This window comes from Helianthus annuus, chromosome 8, assembly GCF_002127325.2.
Source record: "Helianthus annuus cultivar XRQ/B chromosome 8, HanXRQr2.0-SUNRISE, whole genome shotgun sequence".
NCBI classification, from domain to species: Eukaryota; Viridiplantae; Streptophyta; class Magnoliopsida; order Asterales; family Asteraceae; genus Helianthus; species Helianthus annuus.
Genome location: NC_035440.2, coordinates 51,345,865 through 51,359,870, shown reverse-complemented (window position 1 = coordinate 51,359,870; position 14,006 = coordinate 51,345,865). Strand labels below are relative to the sequence as shown.

General features: G+C 36.2%; 1 protein-coding gene and 1 long non-coding RNA gene across 2 annotated transcripts; one reads left to right on the top strand and one right to left on the bottom strand.

Annotated features, from left to right (window-relative positions):
- Positions 1–1,549: 1,549 nt before the first annotated feature.
- LOC110869995 lies at positions 1,550–2,212 on the top strand. The gene has a single exon (XM_022119192.1). It carries the CDS (start codon positions 1,550–1,552, stop codon positions 2,210–2,212), a length of 663 nt encoding a protein of 220 aa, XP_021974884.1.
- Positions 2,213–12,728: 10,516 nt separating this feature from the next.
- Positions 12,729–13,199, bottom strand: LOC110871116. The gene is made up of 3 exons (XR_002553488.2): positions 13,092–13,199; positions 12,921–13,020; positions 12,729–12,837 (listed from the first exon to the last, which is right to left on the bottom strand). It is a non-coding gene; the product is annotated as an uncharacterized LOC110871116 (long non-coding RNA).
- Between the last annotated feature and the right edge of the window lie 807 nt (positions 13,200–14,006).

Genomic DNA, 14,006 nt, shown 5'->3' with positions numbered 1-14,006 from the left:
CACTGGACACGCCCCCGTGCCCGTCTGACACTCTCTCTCCTCATTAATTGTAATTCGCAATTACAATTAATGCGCCTGCTGTACTTTCACCACGCCCCCTTGCCCGCTGGACACGGCCCCGTGGTGGGCAATGAAAGCTTCTATAAGTTTGTCTTTTATGCTGCTTCTTGGGCACGGCCCCGTGCTGGCTGAGCACGGGGCGTGTTCAGACTTCTGCTTTCTCTTCTTTGCTCTGGAGGATGCTGTTGAGGGTCCGGGCAGTCTACTTTTATTCCTTTTCTTGTATTTATGCTAGAATTAGTTGTCTTTTTGCTTCTTTTGTGAATTTGAGCTCATTTCATCCTGAAAATACAAAAGGAAGACAAAAACACTCTTTTTCCAACATTAGTACTTAAAAAGGGTTAGTTTTATGCCTTAATTGATGTGATTTATATGTTGCATTTTACACACATCAGGAAGCTTCCAAACATAAATTTAGAAGTGACTGAGAAAAGCATATTCCAACATCAACATAAGGTTCCGCTGAAGATCAAGAGGAAAAAAAGAAGGATGCCAGGATTCAATCGATAATAGAGGATCTATCTAACGATAATAGTGGAGGAACGGTCCCGGACGACGGTTTTCATTCTGATTGGGAGGAAGATTCACAATCAGATGACACTCTAGTTGAAGATACCTAGTATGTTGAGGAGCCAAGGTCAACGAATCAAAGACAAACGGAAGAGGTGAACAACGAGGTATTACAGTCAAAGGAAAAGAGGATCTCATAAAAAACGGTTACCGAAGAACAGGAGGCAGCAGGTTTGCGATGAATTTTGGAACTATAAATATAAAAGGGGCAAGTGGGGTGGGTAAAGGAAAGGCAGTTAGAGGGTATTTGTCGAAATATGGATTAAATTTTATAGCAATCCAGGAAACTCAGTTCAGGGACCTACCGGATAGAGTGATAAAAAGGTTTTGGGATAACTCAGCGTTTGAATACATTAAAGTGGATGCAGACGGAAGATCAGGTGGATTATTATCAATTTGGAGCCCAGGAGTATTTAGAAAAGATTTTGATGTAAAAACACAAAATTTTATCTTAGTCAAAGGAAGGATAACAGGGGAAGATGAGGATTTGATTATAGTGAATATTTACGCGTCGACAGTACCAAGTAGTAGGAGGCAGATGTGGAACGAACTTCTAGTGCTAAAATAGTCGATCCAAGGAAAATGGATACTTCTAGGCGATTTCAATGAGGTATGTTTCCCTGAGGAGAGATTTAACTCACAGTTTGATGTTGGGGGTGCGTTATGTTTTAATAATTTTTATTATGAATGCGGGACTACAAGAGTACAATATGGGGGGAAGAAAATATACGTTTATGTTGGGAGACGGGAGAAACTTAAGTAAGATCGACCGAATACTAGTATGTGGTGAATTTATAATGAAATGGCCAGATGGAACTCTACTAGCACTAAACAGAGAAGTATCGGACCATTGTCCATTGATACTTACAACAACGGCTAACAACTTTGGGCCAATACCATTTCGGTATTCCATAGTTGGATGGAATTATCCGGGTTCGATAAAGCGGTCGGAATGGGTTTGGAAAAAGGGTGCGAGTCATGTTTTAAGGACGAATGTCTAGCTATTAAACTCAAAGCAATTAAAGATGAAATAAAGCTATGGAGGTCTAGTGAAAAGATAAAGGAGGAGGAACAGATGGTAACGGCAAATGAGAATTTACAAAAAAAAAAAATAGAGGAAGAAGCGGAAATGAGAAGTTTAACGGAGCAGGAGATAGGTATGTGGCAAGGATACAAAAAAACGATAAGGGAGTGGCAGAAAGCAAAAGCAAAAGATTTGATACAGAAATCACGCATAAAATGGGTAGCAATGGGGGATGAAAATTCAACATTTTTTCATACGGTCGTAAACAGCCACAAAATCAGAAACAGGGTAAACGTTTTGTGGATTGATGGTAGTTGGATTACAGATGCTAAGGAAATCAAAGATAAGTTCATGGCAGCTTTTAAAGACAAGTTTAAGGAACCGATATCATCAAGGCCGAGAATAGGTATGGATGGATTCAAGAGTTTGACGGAGGACGAGAAAAAGGGACTCATAGAACAGTTTAAAGAAGAGGAGATAAGAAACACAATATGGGAATGCGGGGGAGACAAATCACCGGGTCCAAACGGGATTACAATCACCGTTATAAAGACGTAGTGGGAAGACTTGAAAGCAGCAATTATGGAGATGATGCAGCAATTTTTCATACATGGTTCGATACATCACTCATGTAGCTCGTCCTTTATATCACTCATCCCTAAGGTAAAAGATCCAATGGTTTTTCCGATTTTCGTCCTATCTCGTTAATTGGTGTAGTGAACAAAATAATATCTAAGGTTTTGGCGAATCGTGTGAAGAAAGTTCTAAATAGTGTTGTCTCTAGTTCTCAGTCGGCATTCATTTCGGGTAGGAATATAATAGATGGGCCGTTGATAGTTAATGAGATTGTTGGGTGGGCAAAAAGAATGAAAAAAGAAGTCTTTGTGTTTAAGGCGGATATTGAAAAAGCTTACGATACGTTGAATTGGAAGTTCCTAATCTCTATTTTAACGCATATAGGCTTCCCTGCTAAGTGGAAGAATTGGGTTATGGGGATTCTGTTTGCAAGAAGAAGATCGATTCTTGTAAATGGAGCACCAACGGGGGAATTTCAATACAAAAGGGGACTACGTCAAGGGGATGGAAGCACTGCATGTTAAGATGATAAATGCAAAATCAGCCGGAATATTTTCGGGAGTGGAACTACCAGGGGATGGGTTCACGGTTACCCACTTATTGTTTGCGGATGATTCGATTTTTGTTGGGAAGTGGAATGAAAACAGTATTAAAAATCTGAAACGAATATTAAGAGTTTTCTACTTGGTGTCCGGTCTAAAAGTTAACTCAACAAAGAGCCAACTGTTTGGTGTAGGAATTGAGGAAGAAGAAGTCATAGCACAGGCAACAAGTCTCAGTTTCAAACCAGGGAACTTTCCTTTCATGTATTTGGGTCTGAAAGTAGGTGCGAACATGAACCGTATTCATAATTGGAAGGAAGTTATCAATACTTTTAATAGGAGGCTATCGAATTGGAAATCAAAACTTCTATCTTTTGCGGGACGAGCTATACTTGTGAAATCCGTCCTTGGGAGTCTACCAAATTATTATTTATCGTTGTACAAATGTCCAGTTGCCGTCATAAAGATTCTTGAAGGAATAAGGAGAAAATTCTTATGGGGTGAATGCAATTCGGGTAAGAAGATGCGGTGGGTAAAATGGGAAAAATTTGTGGCAGCCAAAAAATATGGTGGGCTTGGTATAGGTAGCATAAGAGATTTGAATTTAGCACTGTTGGTCAAGTGGTGGTGGCGCTGAAGATGGAACCGGAACAATTATGGGTAAAAGTGATAAACGCTATACACAAAAACAAAAGAAGGTTTTCAACGATACCACTGAGGATCGATCAAACGGGGGTGTGGAAAACAATAGCAGAAACAAGAAAGGATATGATCAAAAGAGGCGTACAAGTCGATAAGAAACTTAGAAGCGAAGTAGGTTCAGGAGACAAAACAATGTTTTAGATAGATGTTTGGCATGGGGATAAAGCATTAAGAGAAGAATTTCCGTTATTATATCAGCTTGCAAAAAACAAAAGATCTAATGTAAAGGAATGTTATAAAAGAACTAATGGAGGTGTGCTATGGGATTGGGCTTGGGCAAGAACACCAAATACAGAACAGGAAAAACAGCAAATGGAGGCTTTACAGGGCAATTTAAATCAGATCAATTTATCGGAGACCAGTGACATTTGGGTATGGAAAGGGGAGGGCGATAAGGAGTTCTCGGTGAAAAAGGTCAGAGAAGATTTGTCCAGAAACATAAATATAAATGAACCGGCAGATGATTACTTTTGGAATAATTGGGCAGCACAAAAATGTAGCATGTTTGTGTGGAGAGCACTAAAAGGAAGGATACCGACGGTGACACAACTGAGGGAAAGAGGAGTCCAGATTCCTTCGGGCAGGTGCAGGATCTGCAACATTGAGGATGAAACGCCTGACCACGTTCTAGTAAGATGCACGGTAGCAAAAGAAGTATGGGACCAAGTCGCTTCATGGGTAAAAGCGCCGCAAATAGAGAAACAATCGGAGAGGTCTTCCGGTCGGTAAACAATCACAATTGGGCGAAGGTAAGAAAAAAGGCAGTACACGCAGTTTTCTTGTTAACTACCTGGGTTATTTGGAAAAATCGTAACGAAAGGATCTTTAGAGAAAGGGCCGCCGAGTTATACAAGACAATGGAAGTAATTAAGGAGGATTCTTATCAGTGGATGAAGCATAAAACAAAGGTACAATCGATTTCGTGGGCGGATTGGCTTTATTTTTCATGGTGAGGATAGTTTAGTTGCAAAAATGTAAATGTTTTTGTGTTTTCATTTTGATGTACTGTGATGGTTTCATAGTATCTTGCTATGATCCATTGTTTTTTTTTTTTTTTTGTGGATAATAAAGTGTTCTGTGTTGCCATTCAAAAAAAAAAATTTAAAAACCCAAACTTTCTATACGAATACACATTTTTTTAATAATACCCACCTAAATCATATCTCAGTACATTCTCACAAATCTCTCTACACCCAGCCATTTTCATCTCAACAACTTAATCTCATATGTTTTATTTTTCAAAAATGGATGATAACACTCGTTTTCAAGATTTGTTAAGCGATGGCACAAATACAAAGCCGAGCCAAACCTAACCAAACTCAACAAAATCAAAACTTTGATTTTTCAACAATTTAAGAAACCCAGGTTTGCATATCACATGCCTCCAAACAAGAGTCCCAAATATCGTCACACACAATTTCATGGAGCACATGTTAATCAACAAGAGGGGTTATGCACAATTTATAGGGCACAAGTTTAAAAATACGGTTCTACCTCGTTTCCACCACCTGCCGACACTCAATCTTTGGGGACGTGGACCCCATCACCGGTGGCTACACCCTCATCATCAAGAAAGGAAAAGGGGAAACAAGTTGAGTCATTATCTAAGCCAAAAGTCGTAAATCAAGAAGAGAATTTCAAACACTTGGCTATATTCACACCCCGTGCAACTCGGTTGAAACAACCAAAAAGGCTTAGATTTATAGGCACGTGTCCAAAATTATTTTCGTAATGTCAACAGTGATACACCTCAAACCTCTGAAAATTTAAAGTCACACCGGCACATGATAATAACTACGATTAACAAATTTTAACGCTAGCAAAATGTCGGATGATCGAGTTTCGGAGCTAACCAAAACAGAATACAATACAGACACGAAACCAAATTTCAAATATGAGCACATGTTTAATATTCTAAAAACGAGCCCAAATGGCGAAATTTGCCACCCATCCGACCAAAGAGGACGAAGACATCCAGTTCTAGCCACTATAGCACGTTCGCTTCTGACACGAACATAGACGATGTCAACCTCGACGTTAATGATACTTTGGAGTTGATTTCAGATTTTCAGGTCAACCTGTCTAACCAATTTGAAGAACTACCTTGTCTAACCGGCCAAAAGAAAGCGAAGGCGGCGACCAAGACAAGGGCAAAGGAAAGAGCAAATCGAAATCAAACATGGTACCGGAACCCGTCGTTGACGAACTTAAGGGGCGGATGAAAAGTTATACGACAAGATGAGAGGAAACCATGGACTCCTTCAAAGATCAAATGGAAGAATTTCTATATAAACAAAAAATCAACATACTTATGATGGACCACTTGGGTATGGACGAGGAGCGTAAGAGAATACATCCGAAGATGTGTGCCGAAATTAAGAGACACCAAAACCTATCTTAATTTTTTTTCTAGCTTAAGTATGTTTTTTTTTTAATTTTTGTAATTTTTTATTTAATTGTATGTTTTTATTAAATGTTAAATAGTCTATTTCTTTCATAAATTTTAATTTTAATATATTTTATTACTTGGTTTTAAACAAAATATAAAATATATATAATATAAAAGTAAGTCAGATATATATATATATATATATATACTACATAACAAAAGAAAATCATAGAGGACACATTTTATCTACCGCAATTATATTCTTTCTGGTTTTTCCGCCCCACTCTTCTATTTCAATTTGGATACTTATTCTTTAATTAAAGATAGTTATTATATTACTAAACAATTTTGATATAAACATCCGTTAACACACTTATAACTTACCACTCGGGCATGGATGAGGAGCATAAGAGAATGCATCCAAGATGTGTGCCGAAATAAGGAAACACCAAAACCTCTCTTAATTTTTTTTTCTAGATTAAGTTTTTTTTTTTTTAATTCTTGTAAGTTTTTATTCATTTTACGTGTGTTTTTATTTAATTATATGTTTTTTTTTAAAATGTTAAACAATCTATATCATTCTTAAAATTTAATTTAAATATATATCTTATTACTTAGTCATAAATAAAATATAAATAATATAAAAGTAAGGTGATGTATCAATATTTATATCTATATCTATGTAATAAAAGAAAATCATAGGGAACATATATCATTCATTGGAGCCGCATCTTTTTTTTTTCCGTCACCCTCTCCTACTTAATTTTGGATACTTATTTTTTTAATTAAAGATAGTTATTATATCATTAACCAAATGAATCTAATAAGAAATTAACTGCTCAATTTTTAAAATAAACTTATTATTTTCTTTACTTAAATGCTTCACCTAATTCAAAATTATGTGGGATAAAATAAAAAAATGAGGAATAATGATGATATTTTTTTTCTATGAGTCATAATTATCAGTAAATCTCATCGATAGGAAAGCTAAGGTAGGGTCTGAGGAGCTTAAGATGTCGACAACCTTACCTCTACCCTGTAGGAATAGAGAGACTGTTTACAGTGAGACCCCCAACTTGATAGTAGTTTTGTATCAAGCCTTGGACATAAGCCACATAACACACAACAATTGTGAAAAAAGCCGATTAGTGCATGTAACCCCTTATATTTCAGCTATCAACACCACCACATGATGCATGATTAACCGTCTCTCGCTTTTTAACGTTATTTTCACGAGATTAGTAAAATAACGCTAAAATTAGTGCACTTTCACTCCCCCCCCCCCACCCCCGAGGGCCCACACATATATACACTTAGGGCTGTAAATGAACCGAACGTTCAGCGAATAGTTCGTGAACCGTTCGGCGGGAAGTTCGTTTATGTCCGTTCGATTAGCTTAACGAACGAACACGAACAAAAAATTTCGTTCGGTTAGCTTAGCGAACGAACACGAACACAGGTCTCATTCGTTCGACTACGTTCGTGAACGTTCGGTAATATGTTCGTTTACGTTCGTTCGTTTCCGTTTGATTATATCAAAAAAATAATGATAATAATAATAAATCTTTTATCTAAACATATTGAAAACTTGAAACCATATTTTTTCTAAGTTAGCTAAAATTTGGACATTTTAAGACATTTTTGGGGTAATTATGTCTAAATTAGTTAAACTTGATTCATCGTTTGGGGGTCTACTAGACTTCTTGTATTTTGATTTATCATTTGATGGTTGTATTTAACTACTTCTATCCAATGTTTAAGGATAACAATGTTTTTATTTTTTTATTTTCAACTTAATGTTCGTTTGCATTTGTTTTTATTTGCTTGCGTTCGTTTGTGTTCGAGACCATGTTCGTGAACAACTGAATTTCCTTAACGAACGAACACGAACATAAACTTATGTTCGGTATGCGTTCGTGAACAGTTCATGAACATGTTAATTTTCTTAACGAACGAACACGAACATGGCCTTGTTCGTGTTCGTTCGGTTCGTTTACAGCCCTATATACACACTATGGGCATACCGCAAGCAGGGCGTAGGGCGTGATAATTTTTTCTATGAGTGATTTCTAAAAAAAATTAAATATTTAACGTGATTGGATGGTAAAATTACAATATGTTAAATCATAAAAAATATGTAGTATTAAAAAAATAAAAGTTAATACCCAATTGAAAGATACAATATTTTAAAAATTAACTAAACAAAATTTATAATTGTCATGTCAATGTTTGTTTTTTTAATAAATATATCTTGACAACTATATAGGTTAACAAACTACTTTATATTTATTAGTATATTCTATGGGTCTATTCAACCATGCAATACATATGTTTTTTAAACAAACCTTTTTTATTACTAATTATATAAAGTTACATTTATGAACCTGTTACGGGATTGTAGCTAGGTGATCATGTGGAATGTGAGGTACAATATGTGGAGATTCGTACATTATAGGAAAGGTTAAGGTTTTTTTCAAAAAGATCTGAAAATCTAATATGACGCTGAAATAACGAAAGTATAAAATTTGGTAACATTGTGAATGCTCTTAGCAAAACCGCCTAGGACAGGTTCACAAACAATCAACATATTAAAACATTTTACTTCATGCATGATGCAATCCATAACTCCTAATCGAAATGCTTTAATTATCATGGAAATGGACCAAAGTGTCGTGATTGTCACTTGAAGTTGAAAGTGTAAATACACAATTATGTGACCAAATTCTAATACCATGTAAAACCTATTTAACATCCAACCACATGTGAAACACCATCCTCTTGAAAGCATGTGAAAAAGTTAAAATTAGTGGTCTTTTTTATTTGTATTACGAAATGGAAGAGAGAGGGAGGCTTTTGTTGATGAGAGAGAATGTTTGAGTATGTATTTAGAAGGTGGATATTGGTTGGTTTTATTTAATTTACACACTTAGCACCACTACACTATTTTGAATGTAATTTTATTTATGGTGACGTAGACTTCACATGATGAAATTTTCCCACTTAGTTGACTTTTTTTCGACTCAAATTGCCATCAAAGAAAACTTCAAATATCTCGAAATACAAAATTACAATCCTAGGTTTTTAACTCTAAGTAACAACATAAATGGAGTGTGTTTCCTGGTGTGCATGTGTGTTATCAAGAATGGAGTTTGTGAAGCAAACTAAAATGACGAAAAAAATGAATCCATAGATTGTCTTAGGTAAAATAATAATTATATCTATACTATATAATAAAAAAATTAATGTATGTCACGTGTCATCCATTAAATGTATCTACGTTTTGATTTTCCTACTTCTCTCTCGTATTTCACTACGTGAAAAATGGCCTACGGCCACACTTTTTCCAAAACCGGTCTGCCACACACATTTGAATAAATGTGTGGCTAAAGGTCATTTATAATATTTTAAAACACTTTTAGTCACACATTATATTATTAATGTGACTATCGTATAGCAGGTCAAAACTTTTAGCCACGTTTTTCGGAAAAAATGTGACATTTACTGGCTAGTCTAGCCACAACTTGAAAAGTGTGGCCAAATGCGCCCTAACGCCACGGTCTTTGTATAATTTTTTTAATTTGTGTGACGGAAACACATCTTTTCCAGACCTTTAGTCACACTTTCAAAAAAAAAATGTGACAATCACTGGCCATAGTAGAAAAGTGTTACCAAATGTTACTAACTGACACAATAGATTTTTAATGATGTGGCTAACAGATATTACATATCGCTACTTACGAATTTATGTGACCAAAGAGTAGTGCTTAGTAGCCACTTGTAAACTTTTATGTGTAGCTAAAGATCATTTATAATCTTTTAATACACTTTTAACCACACATTTGAAAAAATGTAGCCAAATGTAACCAACAGCCATAGTATCCGTTTGCTTTTTTTATTTGTGTGACAAAAACACCTGAAAAATTTAGCCACACTTAAAAAAATGGTGACATATATTAGTTATGCTAGAAAAGTGTAGCCAATTGTGATCTACAGCTATACCCATTGTTCTTTTTAATGATGTGACTAAAGTCTAAAATCGCCTCTTCTCCTTCTAGATTCTAGCATCTGAAATCGTCCATTCATCTTAGAAATCATCTCACCTGTAGTCTATTAATCATCTTCTACAATCTACATCATGTCTAACCCTAGAGGTAAACATCGTATGTTGCATCATGTGTGTCGATTGCTGTAAATTTTGTGTGAATATGTGTTGATTTCTCTGAATTTGTGGAGAAATTAGACCTAATTTGTTTGTTTAGTGGTTAACTTTTCAGTTTTGAGTTGTTTATATTGATGAGTTGCTTGTAGTTAGGGTTTGATGATTAAAATTTTGCGATTGTAGCGTCGATTGTTGTAAATTTTGTGTGAATAGGATGCTATTTCTGTTGATTTCGGTTAATTTATGAAGAAATTTGACCTAATTAGTTTGTTTAGTGGTTGATTTTTCAGTTTGATTTGTTTGTACAGATAAGCTTCTTGTAGCTAGGTTTTGATGATTGAAAATCTGCTGTTGGAACCATAATTAATGATAATCAGAGGTTAAATTATGCTGGTAATATCAAGGTGTATGGCAATCTTGGTTATTTACATCCAATAAAAGTTTTCTTTTAAGGGGGCGCCCACCCACCCAACCCTTCATTTATGTCCGCCATTGATTAATACCCGTATGACCAATACCTTTTAGTAGATATCTTTGTTCGACCCGTTTTCTTTTTAGTTTTAAATATTTGACCCGTCAATGCCTATGCAGTTCTTGTGTATTCAAGAGGAGTCGAGGACAGCTTTGAGTCCCTTTTCAAGGTATCAAGAAAGACATTCAACTATAGCCGCTCGTTAGTACGCGAGTGCCTGATAAACAGATACACAAACTTCACATTCACGGACGGTAGAGAGATGATTCTGAATGATCAAATCGCCATATCGTTAACAAGGCTAATCTCAGTGGATACAAGTATTAACATAGCGTTGACAAGGTCACATGGGAGTTCGTCCAAGCGTTGGAACCACACGCCCTCAAGCATATTTCATGGCCCCTAGATATAGCCGAAACGAAATCAAGGTTTGAGAAGCTCAGTGGAATGCCAAACTGTTGTGGGGTTATTGAGACCACACATCTAAAGATGCACCTACACAAGTCTGAAGGTGAAACCGGTGTGTGGCTCGACAAGAGTAATAACAACAGTATGAAACTACAGGTGATCGTTGACCCGACAATGCGGTTTGTTGATGTGGTTTCTGGGTTTCCGGGACGTATGACTAAAAACGGTGTCCTTCACCAATCGGAAATGTTTCGTTTGGCACAGAAAGGAGAGAAGCTAAACGGGAATAGAGGAGAACTTTCTAAATGAACAACGATTCCTGAATATGTAGTTGGAGACTCGGGTTTTCGGCTACTTCCATGGCTGATGACTCCATACCATGATGCAGGACTGAATGAAGATCAAACTGAATTTAACAAGAGGCATTTAGCAACCAGGTTAGTTTCTAGTCGTGCTTTGAAGAAGTTGAAGGAGGTTTGGGCGGTGATTGAGGGCAGTGTTAACCAGTTTGGGGAGGCTTTTAGAAGCGTTAACCGGGGTGGGTCGAGGAGTTGTGTTTGATGGTGAAGTCGAAACAGAAGGCGGAAATTCAGGCATTGAGTTCGTTTGGTTTTCAGTATCTGTCGGAGATTTATATGCCGTTGAAGTTGCAGCAGCAAGATTGGCTCTAGTGATTGTTTGTAACCTCTTTGTTTTTCATTGTAGCAAATTTATTGTTCTTAAAGTGTAATATGTTGTCTTGAATTTATATAAACTGTCAAGAACCAAGTTTTACATGTTTTTTTACCTATGTTTCACTTTTTCTACCAACTATAAGACTATATAGATTATGATCATAAAGGAACATATAAGTACATTCCATTGTTATGTTTTTTTTGTACATGCAGCTAAGTTTGTTAGATCTAGTGGCTACACATCTCGTTTACCAGGGACGGTCTAGTTACAAAAGACATTAAGCAAATACCATTGAGAATCCCGTTTGAAGATTAAAAGACATTAAGCAATTCGTTCTTTTTTTTTATCAACTATTCTCCAACCGATTGTTCTCAACCCGAACCAACCCGGAACCATTTTAACCCGACAAAATTGCCCCTTGATGTACATTCTCTTTAAAAAAACTTTATTTTAACTAACCTGACCCGACCCGACCCGACACCTGTTCTGACCATTCAGACAACTGTAGGCAAAGGTTCTAATATTATCATTCAAAACATTACAATTCAGCATTTTTACATATTATTCACTAAATAAGAAACAAAGAAAATGACTAATGTAATGATAACAATGACATGCTTCAATCGACATTACGTAAAACTATACCGTTACAGTCGGTTCTGTAATAATCATCGCGGGATTCATTACCCATGTCAAGTGGATCTACACGTGGCAATATATTATCATTGTGAGGAAAAATTACAGTACTAAATTCCTCATCAACGTCGTCATACGAATCTCTATAGTTTTTGGGAGGTGTCATAAAGACAATAGACATTTTCTTATCCAGCTGGTCTTTAACATAAAACACCTGTCGTGCTTGTGAGGCCAATATGAACGGATCATCCTTGAGGCCTAATCTGTTAAGTTCAACCAACGTGTAACCAAGACTATCTTGTTTGACCCCATTTCTATTTTCAACCCAGTCGCACAAGAAAAGAGGAATTCTTTTAATATGATAATCTAGTACCCAGATCTCTCGTAATACCCCATAATAGAAGTTTTTCTGTAGGTTACTACTTCTTTAGAAATGTGCATGTCAGTTGCCTCTACACTAACCCCACTGTTTTGGTAAACTCCACCATCACGAGCTTTTGTATGAAATATATAGCCATTGATTTCATATACATCGTATTTTAATACGTTGCTGTGTGCTCCATGTGAAATCCACTTTACGGTTTCTGATATACTTTCTGTGGAAACCGCTAACTCTTTTTCAACCTAAATTTCATTACTAGGATGAGATTCACCTTGCACAAACTACAATAAAGGAAAAACTAATATTATGCTAAAATTTAAATTACCTTGTTACGTAACCAGTGACCAAACGTTGTGTTATGCTCTTTCTCCAGCCACGCTTGTGGTTTACCACCATGTCGGTTTTTCAAAAAGGTCATGTGTTGTCTACAAGTACATCAATTAGTATCATATTTGATAGATTCTAATGTAAAAAAAAACATGTTAGTTATACTTACTCAATATAAGGCACAATTTCGGGCGTATTTTGCAATACATAGAAATGTGCTTTCAAGGAGAGTTCCGGAGAAACCAGAACTGGTTTACCGGCTGACAAAGGATTTCCTTCCCCGTTATCATTTTCGGATGTCTTATACTTATATGGTGGAATGCCAATAGTCTTCATGTTTTTTTGGTATTCGCTGAAAAGCTCAATTGTTTCTTCTGCAATATTCTCCTCAGCAATGCATCCTTCTGGATAAGTTTTGTTTCGCACATGCCCTTTAATAACCTTCATGCACCTTTCAAAGGGATACATCCACCGAAAGCATATTGGCCCGCATAATTTTACCTCCCTAGTAAGGTGCACAGTTAAATGAATCATAATATCGAAAAAGGATGGGGGAAAATATTTCTCGAGCAGACACAGTGTCACACAAAGCTCTTCTTGCAACTTATCTAGTTCTTCTACCTTGATTTCTTTGCTAAATATTGATTTGAAAAAAAAAAAGCAAAACTTGATAATAGCATATCTTGTGGGTTCCGGCATGATAGACCGTATTGCAATGGGCAAAAACTGTTGCATAAGCATATGATAATCATGTGATTTAAGTCCCATAAGTTTCCTATCCTTTCGATTCACCAAACTAGAAAAATTAGAACAATACCCTTGTGGAACCCTTAAGTTGTATAATGTTTCACAAAACTTGTCTTTTTCATCTTTCGTTAATGTGTAACATGCTGCAGGAAGTATTGTTTTGTTGCCTTGTGTTTTAGCTTGCAACTCTTGTTTTAACCCAAAATGCGCCAGATCCAATCGAGCATTCAATCCATCTTTCGTCTTTCCTGGAACGTTTAGCAATGTTCCGACAATACTCTCAGCCACATTCTTTTCAATGTGCATGAAATCAATACAATGTAGGACACAATTATAC